At 40.1% G+C, this 21,465-nt stretch overlaps 1 protein-coding gene across 1 annotated transcript; it reads left to right on the top strand.

Annotated features, from left to right (window-relative positions):
* Positions 1–1,595: 1,595 nt before the first annotated feature.
* On the top strand, positions 1,596–21,465 carry LOC131222990 (exosome complex exonuclease RRP46 homolog). The gene is made up of 8 exons (XM_058218261.1): positions 1,596–2,165; positions 8,848–8,961; positions 10,514–10,614; positions 11,675–11,695; positions 14,219–14,291; positions 14,411–14,478; positions 16,395–16,524; positions 20,959–21,465. Exons 1-8 carry the CDS (start codon positions 2,057–2,059, stop codon positions 21,054–21,056), a joined length of 714 nt encoding a protein of 237 aa, XP_058074244.1. The 5' UTR covers positions 1,596–2,056; the 3' UTR covers positions 21,057–21,465.

The following is a 21,465-nucleotide window of genomic DNA, read 5'->3' as shown; positions in this document are numbered from 1 at the left end:
AGGACTTTCTTTTCTTTGGTTTATTATTCTCATCTTTCTTTTGGATACTACCAAATAAGTTACTTGTTAACTTATATTTAATCTACGGTTTTTTTTTCCCACTTAAGTAAGTTTGGTAAACATAATTACAAATGTATATGCCTAGAGCCACTTATCTTTAAATATATATTTTTTACCTCTAACTTTTCTACCTCTCCTTCTCTCCCTATCAAAGGAGGCTCCACACAACGAAACTTTTAGGTTGAAGGTAGGGCTCATATGATAAATGGTTTATATCAAGAGTGAGCCGCACATGATGGATCACCCATATTAATGTGAGTCTACATAATAGATGGTTTACATCGAAGGTCGGCCCCAATGATAAACAACCCACATCCAAAAGGGGTGGGTACGATAGACGACGCATTTCAAGGGTGATGTGCACATGATGGACGGTCCACATCAAAGGTGAGCTCCACATGATAGACAAATGGCATTGAAGCCAAGCCCCACATGTTGAATGATCCATATTAAGGAGGCCCCACATGATGGATGGTCCACATCAAAAGTTAACTCCTAACAATGAATGACTCACATCCAAGGCAAGCTTATCATGATAGGCAACCCACATTGAAGGTGGGGCCCATATGATGGACATACCACATCAAATGTGGGCTCCACATGATGGGGCAATTAATAATGGTGGGCCCATGTGATGGATGATCCACATCAAGGTGGGTCCCACATAATGGACGGTCCACATCAAAGGTTGTCCTTAATGATTAGTGGTCCATATCCAAGGTGGGTCCAACATGACAGATAACCTACATTGGAGCAGGGGCCCGCATGATGGACGATCCACATCAATGGTGGGCTCCACATGGGGCAGTGGATATTGAAGGTGGGCCCCACATGCCTGATGATAACATTGTGGTGGGCCCCATATGATGGATGACCAACATCGAGGTGGCCCTACATAATGGATGGTGCACATTAAAGGTCGCCCCCTTACAAAGAATGACCTACATCATGGATGACCCACATTAACGGTGGGATCCACACAATGAGCAATCCACATCAAAGGTTGGCCTTATATAATTGAGGGCAGATGTAGGTTCAAATAGACTTAAAGGGTAGATACTTATTATATTGGAAGCCAAGCATATTTTTACTTTTTTAGTTGATAATTACATTATTTATCAAATATATATATCTATTTAGTAAGTAACAAGTAAGATGATTTGATTGTGTCGTAAGTAGCTCATTTAAGGTAACTTGTGATCAGAACGCCCCCTTGTCTCCGCCTTCAGTTTAAGACCTTGATTCACTCTGGGCTAATTACGATTGATGACCGTAGTCGACAATATGGAATTTTGAACCCATCAACACGATGGCTCTTTTTTTACCTCCAAAGCCATATTCTTCTTAAAAAACGGAGGGTAGTTTGGAATTCCTTTATACTCAATCTCACTTTCTTTTTTTTGTCCTTAGAATTTTATGATTATTCCTCGAAAATGGTAGTAATTTTGTGGCCGCTGGGCTACTTAAATAAGCCGACGAAACCGATGAACTGAGTGATATAACACAAACATCGTCGTGGGCCCACAGACATTTGGGACATTGGGGAGCCGTCTAGCACAGGGTTACAGGCAAGTCCCCAGCAAAACCCCAATAGTTCACCAACGGTCCACATCCAGCGGACAAAAAGACAAAAGATTCGATGGTTGGGATCTTCCAACTTGAGATATTTTATGGGCACGGTCCATCCATGGTGAGGGCCATCGGATTAATGGCTAGGATGAACAATCATTGTCCCACGTGTACAAATTCGGTGCACAACGCGGACTCGGCCTCAGCTCTCTCTATCTGCGATTCAAAACCCTGATTCCCACCAACCCCACTTCGATTCCCAAACCCCAACCCTTGTTCCCGCCAAAATCTGTTTGTCGTTGAAAGCTGGTTTGCTAGGGTTCCTCCCTCCCCCCCCAACTCCCTTTTTAGGGTTTTGTCTGTCATTTGGAAAGCATCATCTTCACCTGCCAAGATCTGAGAAAAGAACCTCAAAACTATCGTAGCGATGATGGAAGTCGATCGGATCGATGGCCGTTCTCCGAACCAGCTGAGGCCGCTCGCTTGTTCTCGAAATCTCCTTCACCGTGCTCATGGTTCGGCCCGCTGGTCCCAAGGTGAGATTCAATCGATCTACAGCTTCTTCTTCTTCTCTCTTTTAGCTCATTTTTCGGATGTTTGATTATTTCAAAACCTTTTCTTTTGTTGAAAACTTTGGTCTGTTGGGTTGTAGGATTTTGTTGGTTAGTTCTCATGAGACCCCATTTCCGACTTTTTTCTGTCTCAGATGGGTTCTTGAATTTCTTGGTAGTCAGCAGATGTCTTAGTTGGGCTTCTTCATCTTGTTGGTTCACTCACCGGGATCATTGATCTGATGGTCCCACCTTGGATAGACCATGGCTCGATTATCTTCTGATGGGACAATCCTGACCTTTTGACTGACGGCCTGTAAATAGACAAATTTGAGGAGAAAAACTAGGAAACCAGGTGGAAGCACTATTGAATGAACTAGGAAAGACGATAATTAATGGTTTCATGGATGCTCCCATTTTTTTTGATGTTGAGTTTTCGAAGATGGGCACTGGGCTTTTCTTGCACATCGACAATCTTGTGTCCAACTATTGAGGACAAAAGAATTTCGTATGGGTTTAGAATAGTGGCCTCTTCCTCCTCATCTCATCACAGTCACAGGGATGAGCTGAAATGGTGTCTGTCTCTAGGTGAGTCAGAACTCTGAAAGCAACAGTGTTCGAAATATTGGTATTGCGTTACGTATTGCATCCTTCGGATACTGATATGTATCAGTTATCGCATGGGATATATCGTTTGTATCAGGTAATTTATTGCACTTTTTGGGAAACATGGGAAAACATTTGGAAAATGGTTGAATTTTTCAATGAAAATTTAGGGATTGTTAAAAAATACCTTAATACACACTTTTAAATCATAACATCTCAAAAAGAAGTGCAGATGATAGGCTTCCTTTGTATAGGGTCCTAACTATGCACTGTCTGACTAAACTAATGCAACTATATTCAAATTGAATGCATAAAATTTAGAGTGTATGTGATGACCATTTCAACAAACACTCATAAATACTTTGAAATTAGTCTCAATTGATAGTTAGTTGAAGGAAAATTTCAAAAAATAAATAATATTTTAATAATTTTTAATTAAAAACAAATAAGTAGATCATCCCTCATACATGTTTGATTTCATGTTTGGAGTGCAAGATTGCAAGCAATTTGGGAGAAATTGGGAAAATTTTGATTTTTTTCCAAATTTCTCCAAATCGGACTACCTACACTCAAATTTTGAAATTAAAGTATATGTGTTGATCATTTCATCAAATACTCCTAAATACTTCAAAATTAGTCTCAATTGACAGTTGATTGAAAGAAAGTTTAAAAAGAAAAGAAAAGTGGAGAACATGAAGAACCAATGGATTTGTAACCATTTGACATTGATTTAATATAATTTCAGCAAAAAGGGGATTGGAAATTGAAAACGCTCACCGGATTGAACATGTGGGATATATCGACACTACCTGTGTGTTTTGTATCACACAGGTGGGATACAAGATTTATTGTGAGATATATTGGCCGATATCGTCGATATTTAAAACATTGGGAAGCACTACTTAAAATCCATGCATCTAAGAGTTTGTATGAGCATACTAGCCACAATCAAGTACACCCGACTACAGCTGTAAACAGGTTGGGTGAGTCCTGGTACTATATTGAGGTCAGGTCCCAATCAGGTTCTATTAGATAAGGGCATCTAAATGATTAGACCCACCTGATGGATGGAGTGGATGACATATGTGCCACATTGACACTTGGGTGTGTGTGGATGGGCTCTCTTATAAACACATATGAACTTAGCAGACCTCATTCAATTGTTGAAGTGATGCATATTAACATATATAATATTGCTATTTAGATCAATTGGGAAAACTATCCTGTGAGGTCCAACGTGCCCCGCCCTAGTTAAAACTGAGTGCTCATTTAGTCATCTAGCCTAACCCAACTTTTAACCAGGCCCAAGATGGTGGACCTGAACCTGATCTCCTTCTTTAAATGGGTCTAAACATTTGGTTTAGATCCATTTAAATCAGATAGGGTATCCACACATCCAGGTACTTGTTGATAACCCTACACCCAATGACCATCTTAAAGCATAACAACTATGCACATGGATGTCCATGATCTTCAATTCGAGTATGTATGTCACGCTCCGAACTCGGAGACCGGGCTCACAAAATTTCCGATCGCTGAATCCAGCGTCGACATCCTTCGTAGAACCCCATTCTCGGCTCCCGGCACCCATTCACCAGGTTCCGATCCTGGGATACTACAAGGAGGATTTATAATCATCAGTCTGATTCATAATGAGCATAACCATAAGCATAACCCACGAACAATAACCACAAGAACACTATCACAAAACCCACTATGATCAAAAACTTTTGGATGCAGTGCGTCTGAAAGGAAAATACAATGTAAGGAAAGTAATAAAACTCCAGAAGCTCGGCTGCACGCTCCAACTACGGCGAGACTATGGCTGCGACTGCGTCCTGGCGTCACCTGCACGCATCAATCATGCATAAGTTTATAGAAAGCTTAGAGGGTGGTGTAAGTGTGTGCGCAAAATAAGCGTGTTCAGAATGCAAGGTCAGAGTAATGCGGAATCATGGTGATGAGTACATGAATGCAATCAGCCGTACCAAGGCTATGTGGTGCAAGATATGAATGCTATCGGTCATAACACGGCCATGCGATGCGAGATGTAACTCAAGCATGCCAATCCTCATCATATATCAGCACAGTTCTCGTTCTGGATAATTACCGGGGTTCAGTACACTCCAAATGGCACTGTCGCTCTCCTAGCCGCACAGTCCAAGTGAGCGTAAGAAACCTCACTATCCGCCTGTCCAATAGTCTGCTAATACCTATCCAGCACGTCGATAGCGGACCCATTCACGAGCTGGTCAAACTTAGCCTAGTATTGCCCCCTACCCTCGGGCGAGTAAGGCCACACCCCTTTCCAACCGACCATGACAAAGTGGGAGACGCGGCCTCCTAGTATTCGGCCCTCGTGCGCTCATATATTCACTCGATCTCGACGTTGGAGTCATCCTCTGGTACCATCGGGTTTAGGAATTTTCACTCAGGGATATCTATGGCGCCCCGATGTTTAGTAACAATATTTCCGGTATCCAATCCAGCTACCCACGATGTGTCTGTGGAGGCTTTGACCCTGATGTCACTAGGGCATACAATGATCACAATCACACAAATGCAAGTGCATGAATCATACCATCAGACATGCAACAATCCTGCGCGTACCGAGCGCTCATGTGGGGTGACTCCGCCTATTAGGTAGCCCATAAACGATTTGCTCGAAGGTATATGCTATGATCAGTCACTTCTCATATCAGGCATACATATGATGCGTATGATCATGAATCATGGATCTATGCTGTACATGTTATGCGGTGATGGGCTCTGATCAAAACGAAGATGGGCCTAGACGGCCTACACACTGCAAGTATGGGCCTATCAATGGGCCCTAGGGAGAGTAACAATGCGGACATTTAACCGACATCATCCTTACCATGTGGGCCTCTAACCATCATTGCTCCCAAAGCATAGCCCGTTATAAGGGTCGACACATATACCATGGTGGAATCACACTACAATGGGCCTTATGTACGTCCCATTGGGCCTCGACCCATGGGCCTCTAATACATCAAATGGCCTCACAACATGGGCCTTATATAACTCTCAGTGGATGGGCCATAACTACATTAAGATGGGCTTAATCATATGGCCTCATATACGGCCATATGTACATTGCAATGGGCCATAATCCCATGGGCCTTGCACACATCACAATGGGCCTTGTACAAATCAAAGTGGGCCTCATCGCATGGTCTTAAAATAATTTTCAAATGATTGGACGGGTTGGATGAAACACATGCATCATGGTGGGGCCCACACTAATGGAGGGTGTGGTTTACAATACATACATAAGTGGGTCCCATGTGCGGCCTACCATAATGTTTATTTTCCATCTAACCCATTGATAAGGTCACTCAGACCTGGGGCCCACAGTAATGTTTATTAGCCTCCAATCTATTCAAAGGGTCACGTGGACCAGGGTAGGGCCCACTGTAATATTTATTTGCAATCCAATCTATTCATAAGGTCAGGTGGACCTTGAGTAGGGCCCACTATAATATTTATTTGCAATCCAATCTATTCACAAGGTCACGTGGGCCTGGGTAGGGCCCATTGTAATATTTATTTACAATCCAATCTATTCATAAGGGTCACGTGGACCAGGGGGGCCCACTGGAACGTTTATTTGCCACCCAAACGGACAGGGGACCACGGTGATATTTTTATTTATTATTATTATTATTTTAATCACGTGGACAGGGAGCCCACCGTGATGTGGTTCACAAATCTAGCCCACTCATTAGGTGCGTCCCACTTGGCTGAGGGTTCAGACCAAGTTTCAACAGCATCCAAATTTCAGGCAGGCCCCACGGAGTGATTTTATATGTTTTAGGCATGTCCTCACATGATTTTAGATGGTATGGCCCACCTGAGTTCCGTGTACGACTGATTTTTAGCAGGTCCACGGCCAGGAAGGGGGACCAACAGATGGATGGCATGGATGTAGAAAACACACATCGTGGTGGGGCCCACGGCTGGACCGTGGGTCTAGCCCGTCCGTCCGCTAGCGCGCAGGCGTTGCCTGCGGCGCCTGACAGCAGCAGCGCTGCTGCGGTTGTCTTATTATTATTATTTTTTTAAAACCAGTTTTTCCATGGTTTTTCTGGGGTAGGGCCCACATTAGATCGATCGTACCCAGTCATTGGTCCCTGTAGCTCGATACAATCCCATAGAGTCTAATATTGAGCTGTTTTTGATATACAGGAGCATCAGGGAGTAAATCAAAGTAGGAACACTGTTTCCTATACCATGGCCCGCCAGGAAACCAGATCAACATCATTTTTTGGTTCAACGCCTAAAATGATCTGAGGAAGAGGATGGATGGCTTGGATCTTATACATACATCCAGGTGGGGCCTACATGAGTGCCCAAAAAATATATTATTTATTATTTATTTTTTTTTGAAAAGCTGGCTTGTGCACTAGCTTTAGTTCACACTTCTCTGTTTACCGCACCACGTCCAGCGTCTAGAGACGCTGGACGGTCTACATGTGGCACAAGCATTGTGGTGGGTCCCACTTGGACGTGGCCCACCAATATGTATACATATATATCCACATATAATATATATCTTATATTATACATATACAATACATATTATATTATATATATTATGTAAAATATAATATATAGAAAGGAGGACGTATTGGGTCCATCCAAACAGTGGATGGTGTGGATCATCACCTGCAATAGGGTGGGCCACACCGTCTGATGTAGATGGACGGGTAGATATAACACATATTGGTGGGATCCACACCATCACAGAGAGAGAGAGAGAGAGAGAGAGAGAGAGAGAGAGAGAGAGAGATACGGTGAGATAGAGGGACCCCGCCAATATGGGCCCCTCTTAATTAAATCACATACATCCAAATGGGTCCCACCGACAAGTGAGCCCTAAAATCGAAAATAACGGTAAATCACCCACCTATCGGTCTCCTCTTTACTCCCTTAGCCTCCTTAGCTCCTTGCCTTTGCCTTGGACGGTGGATGATGGGGTTTGGATAGTTGAGATGGAAGATGAGAAGGTGTAGATGGAAGATGAGAAGGTGGATCACACTTGGGAGGGAGAGGGAAGCTTGGACGTATGGAGTGTCTTGGGTTGCGTGGGAGAGAGCTTAAGAAAATGGAATAAAGGAATAAAATAAGAAAAAGAATGGGTGGTATGGGGTGGTTTGAAAAATGGGTAAAAGATGGATGATTTAGTTTGAAATTTTTTAAAGAAGGAATGGTGAGGGAGAGAGGTTTGACTTGTGGGAAAAGGAGGAGTGGGGGTGGTTGTACTTGGATAAGGGATGCATTTATGGTTGATTGATGAGACTAGTTGTAGAGATTCCTTTGAGATTCGCAACGCGCGGCGTTTCTTTAGAATAAACGCAGACCGACATCTTCTAGCCTGGGTATCGGTTCGGTGCGCAAGTCGCGGCATTGGAACTGCGGCGACGGCGCGGTCGCTATGATGCAAGTTTCGGTTCGAACCGACTTCGGTATGCGGGACCTGGTTTAGGATCGCGCGCAAACGTTGGATACGGTGCGAATGTTGCCAGAATTCATCTAGAAGGACCACGGAAGCCAATGGAACGGTACGGACTAGGACACATGCCTTACAATGCATCATTTAGTCTCTACTCTCTACAAATGAGACAGGCTCCAACTCCATTAAGGTTGCCATAATCACCAGTTTATGTGGTTGATTTTAATAGGCTTTGCTGCTCAGCTAAACACATACTAGGTTCTGACTATTTTTGTTGATCTTTTTTTCCCCTTTCTTTTGTCATGCATTTTACTTTAGTATTTTCTAATTTATGGGATTCAGTTTTAATTTATTCTCCAAAGGCTAACTTTCTGCTTTCTTTTGATTGGTTTTTTGACTCGTATGTTTATTCGTTTTGTGGATTTTTATATATGTTGCTCTTCTTTACACCAGTCATAACCAAGAAGCACTTCTCGAAACAGTTGTGGGACTTAGTTTAATTTGTTCTTACTGGACCTACCCTGTAATTTGTTTTTATTTTTTACTTTTTTTGAGATGTGGTTGAACTTTTTCTTGATGATTTAGGGGATACTATAGTATTGGCGGCAGTGTATGGGCCCAAAGCTGGAACAAGAAAGAATGAAAACCCTGAGAAGGCTTCAATTGAGGTTATTTGGAAGCCAAAAACAGGGCAGATTGGTGAGTACCACACTCCAAACTCTATGATGCATAGGCTAATTGGTAAAAAAAGGTGATAAATCTGCCTAGGTTTTTCAATTTGCTTAATGATTACTTCTATAATGCTCAGTACCCAGATGCTAGATTTAATTATATTCATCTATATTAGCTGTGGCAACAAGGATTTGTATGGTTTTTGGTTCCAAGTTCAAGAACACATTTTCATGACAAATTTCAAAGAAAAAAAAGTGTTCAGGATTATAAGCTTCAAGAAAATAGCTTGATCAAGTTCCTTTACTTTTGAGGACGTGTATGTAGTTTATTGTATATGTGGTAAACTATTTTCTTATCATTAGGTTCAAAAGGTTTGTGGCTCAGACTTTACATTCTCATTATCCTTCAGTCATGCAGATTTATGGTTTTACTTGGCTTTAGTTTCTCTTCAAACCAGTGGGGTATGATACACCACCTGCTGCAATTACTTAACAACAGAGCATTAGTTGTTGGATTATAATTGAATTCATGCATCTTATTGTCTTGGCAAAGGGGATGGTTTGTAAGTGGGTATTTGTTATTATTTTTTCCAATAAAATGTGATACATACAGTGAAAAAATCCAGTTCCAAACAAACATACCTAAGCTATCAAGCTCTCTATCTCTCTGCATGTTGCACACATTTGACAGTCCACCTGTTGGACCCCATTGTGGATGCGCCCAACCGGATGATCCTAGCTGCTAGTTGGAATATATTTTCCCACCTTATGTCGACCATGGTTGGACCTTTTTCTAGGTGCATATTTGTAAGCATAAACAAATAATCCTTTAATGGTGGTTAGGATCATCAACTGATATGACTTTTGGGATGCAGTCCAATGATAATGTACTGATTGATGAACAATCCGGATTGCTTAGATCTCTGCTACAGGTACTGAAATAGAGTACTTGATAATTAATATATCACAGGGTTCACTTGATACTTTTTGATACACACAGGCTGACTCTACACGCGTATCAAAAATCCAATCAGGAACCACTTTTGTTTCAAATTTAGGTTTGATGTATTATCCTTTGATTTGATTATGCTTCTTGTCATTGAAGTAGTTTCTCTGATAAAGATAATGGTCATCATCATCCTCATCTAAAGCCTTATCCCAACTAATTGGGGTTGTCTACACGAGTCCTTTTCTGTCATTCCACTCTATCAAGGGCCATAACTTCAGCTGGACCATAGGCCTTAAAGTCTTTTCATGATAATTGTAAGCTTTATTAATTCTATTATGAGAAAAGATATATATTTGCAACTGCCCCGTGCTTTTTTTTGATATGGAGTGAAACCACTGTGTAAAAGAATGGCCAAGTAATATAATTTGCCTGGACCATAGTGACTTCCTGATGTATAGAAGCTGGTTACTGCTTAATAAAATAAATAAGTTTTTTAATAGTTTAATACTCAGCTTATTAGGATAACCTTATAAATTGTATGTGAAATTCAAAATTGAAGTTGATTTCGGTGAATATCATTAGTTACAGTCATCTTGTTTCTCTGATCTTGCACCATTGAACCATTGTTTAGGCAATGCAGAAAGGGAGTATGAGATGATCCTTAAGAGAACATTGCATAGCATCTGCCTTTTGACGATACATCCAAACACCACAACCTCTGTTATACTTCAGGTGAGGGGTTCATATTGTGATTTATTTATTTTATTTGTTTTTGTGTTCTATTGGATTTAGGGATGACAATGGGTTAGGTTGGTGTGTTGGGTTTCAGATCTTGGACTGATACATGTTAGACTCACAAGTTGCTGTGAGCCTGCATAATCATTGGGCTGGGCTCAGGCCTGGGCCTAGGTTTTGCAGCGTGAGATGTGAGTAGGCTTGTATATTATGTTAATGGGCAGGCTTGGGCCTGACATCAAATGCCCAATTAGCAGAGGGTGAGGTATAGGAATGGGCCTGACTTCTAGCCCCACTTGATAGTCGGGTTGGACTCGGTTGAACCTGACCTGTCCTAGACTGGCCATGATCCATACTACAGTCTAGATCTTGGAAACTCTGCCTGGAACTTGATGCGCTAGCTGGTGCCAACCCCAAGTGGAGTAGGGTTGATGTCAGGCAGGCAGCTGGTCATAGAACTTCCAAGCAATCACGTGGCTTCTTATTTCAAATGAGAACTGATAACCTGCAGGCAACTGTAACACAACTTGTGATACTGTGCCATCTTTCCTGCCAATATGCCACTTGTTTAGGAAATTAGTACCATGAAAATGATAGGCACGATCATTAAGTTTAGCTTTCTCGAAAATCAGGCTGATCTGTTCAAGTCTCTTGTTGAGTCAAACTGTCAGTCCATTGGTTCTTACATTATGGCCCGCCTGATGAGCGGACCAGCTTGAATTTTGTGCCAGGTCATCTACATGGTCAGGCCTACTGCTTTCATGGTGCTGATGGCCTACACTAGTAGCGTGTTGGCAGGATGGAGGGTATGGTACCATAAGTTGTGGTACCTTGTCTGTAGGTGATCGGTTCTCATTTCAAATATGATAATAAAATTTTAATATTACACATACCGGTTTTCTGGGACTTTGGTTGCTGGCACCAACAAATACATTTTGTGATTTCTTATTGAGAAGACTTTTTAATTCCATGTACACAATAGTGGAATTTTTTTATGAGTTTCAATTTTATTTCCATGTCCCTTTTCTTAACGTTGAATTTTCTGTTTTGTGTACAGGTTGTCAACGATGATGGTGCTGTATCTTTCATGTCTATTTCTGTAACATGTTATGCATTTTTAATGATTTTGATAGAAATAATTATAGGACCTGATTTGTTTTAACTCCCTCCACCACAAATTTTCCAAGGCGAAAAGTGTTCATTTTCTTTAGTTTTCTAACTTCATGGAAGGGAAATTATATGATAAAAAGAAATCTAGAAAGGGGGACGTTGTTGACCACTGTTAGGCAGAGGATTGTAGTGGAAGATCAAGGATGGACCAAAGTTAAAAGGAAAATCTGTAGGGCACTCTCAGGAAGAGTGGGTTACAATGATAGATAGGATTTGCATTTGTTTAGATGTAGTTGGAGGAGGATGCGGAGAGAGCTATTGCAGTGGTGGATGGGTTCGAATGGGGAGGGGTTTGGCTTAGGGTTCAAATAGCCAACTATGGGCTTGAATTATTGTTGAGGAAGAAAATGGCAGGTACAAGGTGGGGTGGTGGTAATAACCCAAGTGGCAATGTTGAACAAGAAAACCATTGGTACCAGCACCTATTTATAGGGAAGCTCTAAGGCAGTGTTAGCTGCTATCTGTTGCTTGTAGAAGGATCCAAGCCCTATGCAGAAGTGGAGCAAGGGTAAAGGAACTGGAAAGAGTTTCGGTGTGGCTGGAGGTAACTCCAAGTCCATCAGAGTGGGTTTTGTTGTTGGTAGAGAACACATAATAGGGCTAGAGCTTAGCCTACTAGGTCTATTGTCTCATGTCTCATTTTGATTCATGTCGTTGAGTGTTGGATCGAGGAGAAGTGGGATATCTAGGTTCCCTCGTAAGTGGTTGGGTAATAGGAGAGCCTGGATCTAGTTATTGTGTTTGGAAGCGGTTTTGCTAATCACCAATGCAGGAAACTTGCTGGTCGGTGGTCCTCTCAATTGCATCTATAGACGGCCAAATACAAAAGAGTGGGGATTTGACCAAGGGCGATGGGTGAGGTTGTTCAATATCCCATTGGTCACTTGAGCTGCTGAACCTGTATCGTTGTTGTGAGAGTGCTTTTGGGTGGTTGAGTAGATAAATCCATGTTAGCTTGGTATGGGGTGGTAAAAGCTATGGTTGGGCATCATTTGCTGCTATTGGAGCATTGGGTGGAACAGATTTGGTGATCAAAGAGGAATGGGTTTAATCTTTCATGTTAGCTCTCACTATCATCTTGTTCAGTAGCACTAGCTCGGGTTCCAGTTAGGCCTACACTGCTATGTATGGCTCAAATAACCCAAGCAATAGGCTGAAGTTTCGAAAGGAGTTAATGACATCAGAAGCCTCTAAGGTTTTTGCTGATATGTCTAAGTTCTTTTTATTTTGATGAGCCTTGTCACCCTTCGTATTCTGATGAGTCTTATCATCCTTTTTGCAAGTCTTTTCTTCTTTAATAATTTTTTATAGTACCATTCAAAAACAAAAACAAAAATGAAAAAAAAAGAAAAAGAAAAAAAGGATAAAAGAAAAAAAAGAAGAAGATAGGACCTTGAGAGGAGCCTCATTATAAAAATATTATTTTACTATTTGTTCTTGTTGTGAAATGATGCAGGGACATGTGATGACCTAATCCTAGATGAATGTATAATCAGGTTAAATAATGTTCAAATAAATACACCAATCAACTAACCATTTCAAATAAAATGAATTAGGTAAATCTCAACACAAAAATGAGGTCATTTCATTGGGATCATGCCTCTTAGTATAAAATCATGTAAACAGTAAAAATGGAGGATCTAAGGATATGAGGATATCCCAGATCTAGCATAAATCAGTCCACGATCACGTTTGGATCTGATTCTACTGACTAACCATCCCTCTTTTCCGTTCAAACTAGAAGGGGATATCCAGAGAGGAATGAAAATGGTGAAGAATGAAGGGTTCGAGATGAAGAAAGTACGGGTCCTTTGTAATTAAAAGAAAAGAACGCGGTTAATTCTTACATTTTCATGCACCTTAAAGATTTAGAAAGAAGGAAACCTGAAATCGGGGTGGAATCGTTAACATCCAAGGGCCAATTCTGAAACCCTAATCTCTTGATAAAAGAGGAAGAAAAGATACGAATTTTTATTCATTCAATAATAATGAAAATAGGGTTTCGCACAACGTATATGTAAGCTATGAAAAAAGTAAAAGTGTACTAAAGCCTCTGAAAACAAGAAAAATAACAAAAAGATGAAAAATAAAGAAAGTGCAATAAAGCCCCTAAAACAAGAAAAAAAGAACAAAAAAGTTTAAAACTAAAACACCCGTGTGGTAGGGTATGAAATCCGACCCATGGATCTATGGTCGGGGTGCGGCCATGCCGCTCTTGCACTCGCAACGCGTTAGAAAGTAGGTCCGAGAGACTTAACATCCATCAACATCAACTCCTCCGCTCCAGTAGTCTGTTGGCGACGCCTCTTCCTTTGGTAAACTCTAAAGGGTGCACCACTGATGTCCACATCACGAAATCTTTTTGTAAAATAAGGATTTTGTCTATCATTATGTATGATAAAGCAGTGAAATTTCCTTGATAGTTCTCTAGCTTCTCCCATGTGCCATGAATGCGGCCTGTGCTGCCCTTGTTGATGCTGGGATTCCTTTAAAACATCTTGCTGGTAAGGAGATCACTTATTTATTCTTTTTTTTTTTTTTTTTTTTACAAGTTACATTACTTGCTTATTAATTATTTTTTTTTTTTTTTTTTTTTTTTTTTTTTTTTTTCTAACACATGCAGTTGCAGTAGGTTGTGGTCTGGTCGAAAGTGGATCTGTGATTCTGGATCCAACCAAACTAGAAGAGCAGGTTATTCTCTCATTTCATCTTCCCATTGTGACATTATCACGGCACCTTTTCTAGTTGTTTGTCTTCATAGGTTGTGTGCACGTGAGTGGATGGGTGTGTATGTAGGTGTATGAGTGGATACAAGTGTTTGTAGGTATGTGGGTGCATGCACATGGTGGATGTGTGTGTCAGTTCGTGGTGTTGCATGCATGCTTGAACACCATTAAAGTCTGATTTCTTATGATCAAATGAGTATTTTGGTCATTAGAATGACAATTTGGGTGTGTTTGGATGCTCTATTGAGGTGAACTGCAAGTAATAGTCACATAAAATCGAAATTACCAAAATTATAATTTCCTTCGATAGCATTCACCTTGAAGGTTTGTACAATGATTTATTTAATGCTTGAAAGACCATTATTCATTGAAAACTCAGCAGAAAGCTACCATCATCAATAAAAATAGGGCCTGTTTGGTTCGATAATTATCCAGTAAAGTAAAATATCATCACTACAATTTTACAACTGCCAAAACAAACGTGGGAATCATCGGTCAAATGTAAGGGCTTGTTTGGATCGTTGACAACCACAGTAATGTGGTGGAAAACTCACATCATTACACTTTGCCATTGATTGGATAGAGCCAACTATCAAATCATGGTAATCCTTCGGAATCACCGCAAAGACTTGGATTGGAGGAGTGTTGATGTGTTAGAGTTCCGTGGGCCCCTCCATGATGTATGTGTTATATCCAACACCGTCCATCCATCTTGTGAAATCATTTTATGGAATGAGACAAAAAATGAGGCAGATCCAAAGCAGAAATGGACCACACCACAAAAAGCAGTGGGGATTGAACGCCTGCCATTGAAAACTTTTTGGGGTCCACAAAAGTGTTGGATCAGGCTGATATTTTTGTTTTCCCTTCATCCATATTTATGTGACCTTATGAATAGGTTGGATGGCAAATAAACATCATGGTGGGCCCTAGGAAGGTTTCAAGGGTGGGCGTCATTGTCCCCATTGCCTTTTGTGGTGTGGTCCACTTGAGCTTTGGATCTGCCTCATTTTTGGGGTCATGCCCTAAAATGATATTGCAAAATGGAAGGGCGGTGTGGATATAACACATATTGAAGAATTTACATCCATGTGTATCTAACCACATTACACACTTTACATGCATATTCATGGTTGGTAGTGGAGCTGCGAGAGTGGTATTGCGTATGGGGAATACCCCATTTTACTTCCAACAATGGCGGTAATGATAATCATTACTCATTTACAACACATTATGGCTATAATCACTAATCCAAATAGGCCCTAGATGTATTTAGGAGACAAGTAATGGGATTTGTAATGTTACACTTTTTCATGGCATTACCTTGAAAATCTTGAATCCAAACAATGAAATCAGTGTATTTTGCTGATGATTTGATATTGAAGTAATGTAAAAAATGCTATCATTACGATTTTACCACCGATAAACCAAACACAAGATTCAACGATCAAATGCAGATGTTGTCAGGAGACATGTAAAGTAATTTGTAGTCATCGCACATTTTCTTTACATTACCGTGGTAATTGGTGAAACAAACAGTCCCCAAGTAGAGAACTACCATTTCCATGTAAACTGGGTTTATGTGGGGAATAAAAGAGATCACCAACCTGTGAAACCACCATGAGAGGTCTGGAAAAAAAAATAAAAATAAACCGGGCTCTTAAAAATATGTTGCGTTTTAAACAAATGGATATGATACAGCGTTTTAAACAAATGAGGACTTAGTGGGACCAACATGAGTCTACCTTTCATAAAGTGAAGGCTTCAGATATCCTAACCAACCCCCAGGAATTGATTAATGAGTTCCCTACACACATTCTCTGATCATAGTTTCAACAGGTAATTTTCGATTGGCGCTGACACATTTTTCTGACATGGCAGAAAATGCAGGCCTTTGCTTATTTGGTCTTCCCCAACTCAACTCTCTCTGTCCTTCCAAAACCACTACAGGCAGAAGACGAACAAATGGAGCATGGGATCATCACCTCTTTCACCCATGGTGCAATGCCAGGCAATATACACACCCACTGATCTTCCTCTTTTTCAATGCTGCTGCCTTTTTGCCCGCCCCAAATCTTTGTTCTTTGCTATGTTAAACCTCTTTTTAGGGGCTGGGACTATTGGCTAATTAACATGGATACTGAAATAATATTTTCTATCAACAGTGTCGATCGAATGATAACCCCTACCAGAGTCCAAAGGTGTAGAGTCGCTTTTGGAAGTCACCACTAGCCGATTAATGTTGTGTTTCAAGATGGCTAGAATCCTGGCTGTATTCTCCAAAAATCAAGAGGAATGAACCTCTTCACTTTCGAAGAATTGACTGTGGATGGTTCTTTGTATAGAGACTCGGGTAAGGACCTCGGTTATAGAGAAGGAAGGGGTTAGGCATCCTTCTCCACCCGTGAAAAATGCGGTCTCTAGTCTTGGAGAAATGAGATTCCAAGAAAACGGGATTTCAACTAGTGGTTGTTGCGGCCCTTAATAGAAGAAAGGAACAGGAAGGAGATGAGAAAAGAAAGAATATGGTGGAAGGAATGTGTTGAATTGGTGATCAATTGGTTGTCCTCCAATTCCTTCTTGAGCTTGTAATTGAGCTATAGAGATGGAGCTTCTTAGACAGCTGTAAGGACTGCACGCACCAAGAGAGTCTTGCTTTGCTTGAATTGCAAAGAGAAGTGATAGGGAAGAAAGAACAAGAGCACACTTCCCTTTTCCAGGTTTCTGGAGCCATCACTCACCACCCTGGAGAGTAGGATTTTACCGCTGAGCCTTTAGGAAAGAAGAGCTTCCCGAACTCTTGATTCCCAATTCATCCTCCCCCTTCATTGTTGCAAGTCTTGAATTTACTGATTCTTGCAGGATTTTCAAAGTATGGGCAAGGTCTCTAAGGGGTTTCAGTACTTGGAATTTTCAAGGGTCAAGATCTCTTTCTTGAAGAAATAGGCCTCTATTATAGAAGGTTTTAGTGGATAGGTTGGCAATTAGGAAGAAAAGATGGGTTGTCTAAAGGGTAGCTACATTCATAGATGGTGGAAAGTGGCATGAGATGAATGATTTTAGGTGGTTTGAGGGTAAATATTGAATTAAAGGGCAATTAGGCTTAAGGGAAGGTCTAAGAGGCTTCTAGGTGATTTGGGATTGAATGGATGGGATTTTAAGGAAACTCCTTGGAACGCAGAAAAATTCTGCTGTGTCCAAAAATGGGGTGTGGGCCCTAGACCTGTGCCAGGTTGTCCTACAATTCTTGGATTAACATAGGGCTGATCTCTTGGATTTAAGGGGGTTTTTGGTGAGGCTTTTGGGCTAATGCTGGGTTTAAGTTTGAGATGGGCTTGGATAATGGGTACTTGGTCAAATTCTGCAAGATTTTAGGATTTGGATCAGTGCCAGGGCAGGTTGTCTTACACTGAATCCAAATCCTAAAATCTCTTTGAAGGTGATTGTGTTAATTAGCCCAAATGAGCTAGCTATCTACAAACAGTAAATAAAAATAAATAAATAAATAAATAAAGGGAGAAAAGGAAAGAGGGCCAGTGATCCAAATTGAACATACATCCTGAGACCACCTGATAAGGAGACTAGTTTGATTTTTTGGCCAAGTCATCTAGAGATCAGGCCTGCCATATGAAGCATGCCTGAGTAGGTGTGCATGCAGAGGGGTGGTTGTGGGATTGTAATTTGTAAACCTCCCTTTTAAATAGAGAAACATTGATACTTTTAAGTATAACCATCCATACTCGTGCATAGCCTATGTGTGTGTAGCTTACACACATACATCAATATCAATGGTCCAAATTGTGGGGCCACTTTAGAGGGGGCTGAAGGCTGAAGCCCAAACTCTGGTTTGTTGAACAACTCTAGCCTTTAACTAATATGCATTTGTTTGTTGATTCTCGACTTGCAATATTTTTTAATGATGTGCACCCACTGCACAGTTAAGACTAGCATTCAGAGTATTGGCATCATTGCATGTATCCATGAGTTCGGATATATACCCAGATCCATAGCTCAAGTGGTAGACTGAGTGAAAGATACCTCGTTTCAACACTGAGGTCTTGGTATCAATTCCCTAGTGGGGGTGGCTAACAGTGAAGTGTGAACTGACAGTGGGTGTACTAACAAAAAATAAAATAAAATCTATGAGTTGGGATATGGAAACATGTATTGATATTGTCAATAAATTTTTGTTTTTGTTTTTGAGAGGTTTGATATTGTCAATAATAGCAAATACCAGGATTTTTCTTTTCTTTTGAAAGGTATAAATACCAAGAAAATATTGATGTCTGAGGAAAATATTGGGAACACTGGAAAAAAGGTAGAATTTTTCTGTGAAGCTTCAAGAGATGTTGAAAGACACAATATTTATACACTTGGGACTAAAAAAAGTATTATAGAGAACAACCATACATATACATTTCCATTTTATAGGGACCTAATCTGTGCACTGTCAGACAAAAGCAGTTCATCCATCCATTCATAATTGTCGTCTGAGGAAAATCTTGAAGAAACATTGGAAAAAGGGTGGAATTTTTCAGTGACACTTTAAGAAATGTTGAAAAACACATATTTACTCACTCAGGACTCAAAATATTACAGAAAACAACTATACATAACAGATTTTCATTTTATAGGGGGAACCTAAACCATGCACTGTCGGACCAAAGTATTGCAATTAAATCCAAAATGAGTTCATATCATTCAAGTATAAAATAGTGCTAGTAATAAAACATAAACAATATATCAAAAAAAGAAAAGAAAAACTAAAGAAAACAAAATATATACCTTTCCCTCAAACCCACCCACATCCATCCATAATTACATACAAACATGATACATCCATGCATGCATGCATTATCTATCCAATGATCGATACATGCATCATCCATCCATCCATCTATCCAAACAAACATACATACACACAACACAGAGATCCACACATGCATGGTATATCCATCCATGCATACATACACAATACATCTATCTGTACGTACATGTAAGAAATAATTAATGAAATAACTTAAAAAAAATTTCTTTCAAAATAAACAGATTTTTTTTCTTCCATTTTATTGATCTTTAAATAATTAAAAATATACATTTTTTGAAAAAAACAGGAAATTTTGTATCCAATTGATAGATCGGCCAACAATCATGAATATATAAAATTTCCAGACTGAACAACAACCATTTCAAATTAAACAGTTTTTTAAGTAATTAAAAAACAATTTTGGAAAAGTTATGGCTAGTCGATAGATTGGTCCCACTGATGAATCCATTAAATTTCTGTACTTGTTCTCATTTTGAGAGGCAAAAATGGAGGAAATCCAATCTCCTCCATTTTCCACCACTCAAATGTTGATTTTTTCACTACAAATCCATGTCAATGCATGAGAATCATGCATAGACATGGATTTCTATTGTAATCCATGTTAACATTTCTAAAATAAAATAAAATAAAATTTGCTAATTTTTTTTTTTTCTCACATTTGAGTTCTAGCCCATCTTACTCTTGAGTTGAGATTTCTCCGCCAAATCTGAGATTTGATTCCAAGAAACCAAAGAGTGGCTAAAACTACCCTAGAAAGAGAATTTAAAAAAATAAAAAATTTTAAAAAAAAATTCCTGATTTTTTCTTGATTTTCAGTCGAATTTTAGACACTTGTTTGTTGGTATCGACGTGACCAGCTTTGAAGCTGGACAAAGGCCCCAACAGCTAAGAGACTCAAGGATCCCAGTCCCTGAAAAGCAACAGAACCATATTAAGCACCCCAGCCACCTAAATGCTCTTGTTGCGAAAACTATGATCATTGTATTGCTTGATATTTCGTGTATTGTGCGATATCGTGTGCACGATCCATTGTAATTTCAGGATTACCTTGGGCATCTGATTGCTGACCCAATGATTCTAATATTATCAGCAATATCAGGAACACTGGTTAAGATCATCCGTTCAATGTGATTTCAGCTATGAGCTATCCACAATGGTCCCCATGTCTTGGATGGTTTGGATTGAGATGCATGTATGCCACACGTACACTGGCTGTGCATGCATATGGGCCATCATGCTGCACAACATCTCGAGTAACTCAAAAGGAGAAAAGGACCAGGGCAGATATTCTAGGAAGGGGAAGAAATTAATGATATGAGAGGGTGCCAAAGTGAAAAAGGTTGGGTAAAACTGAGTACCAGGATAAGGTCTGGGCAAAAGTGAGGACGGGAACAATACTTCCCTTGCCACCAGGACAATTTTATGTATTAATTTATAATTTTTTAGGGTATTTTTTTTTTTTATGAGCAATCTGTCATTTCTCTTGTTTAAAGAATAAAATGCTTAGGACTGTGTGTATGTGTGTGTGTTTCCCTCTTGAAACACAAGTAGAAAACCACTGCTACATTCATGCCATTCATGGAAATCTTCTGATTTGGTTGTATAATTTGTGATCAGTGGACGACTATCTTCACTGCCTAGAACGAGGCCGTTCTGCGAGCACAAAGATCTCAGAGTTCCTCAGGAGAAGCTTGCAGTCACAGGTTTTGGGGTGACCCTTCCAAGGCCAATGTGTAAATCATGACATGTTCACTTATAAGAGAAAATTTCGATAATGAAGATCTGATCCGATGGAGTTCATATGAATACTGTCAGGAGATGGAGTTAAGATTGAAGTCATTCCAACCTATTCATCCAAGCTCACTGTTGGTGTAGGCGGGTTTAGATACATACTGGGCATTTGATTTCTTCACTTGAACAACAAAAACATGGGTACAAAACCCACTTTGGGGCTGTTTAGGTGACATATTTTTTCTTTGTTTCTTGGTATAACTGGGGATGCTTTTGAAGAGTCTGTAGTGTTTGTTTTGTTTTGAAGAGATTACAAGCTGAACAAAGCGCTGTTGTAGCCTTATGAGGATAACAAAAGCCTTGGGTCTTGATTTAATTGCCAGTTTTTAATGA

This window comes from Magnolia sinica, chromosome 13 (assembly GCF_029962835.1).
Source record: "Magnolia sinica isolate HGM2019 chromosome 13, MsV1, whole genome shotgun sequence".
NCBI classification, from domain to species: Eukaryota; Viridiplantae; Streptophyta; class Magnoliopsida; order Magnoliales; family Magnoliaceae; genus Magnolia; species Magnolia sinica.
The sequence above is the reverse complement of the archived record's forward strand: the minus strand, read 5'-3'. Positions and strand labels throughout refer to the sequence as shown.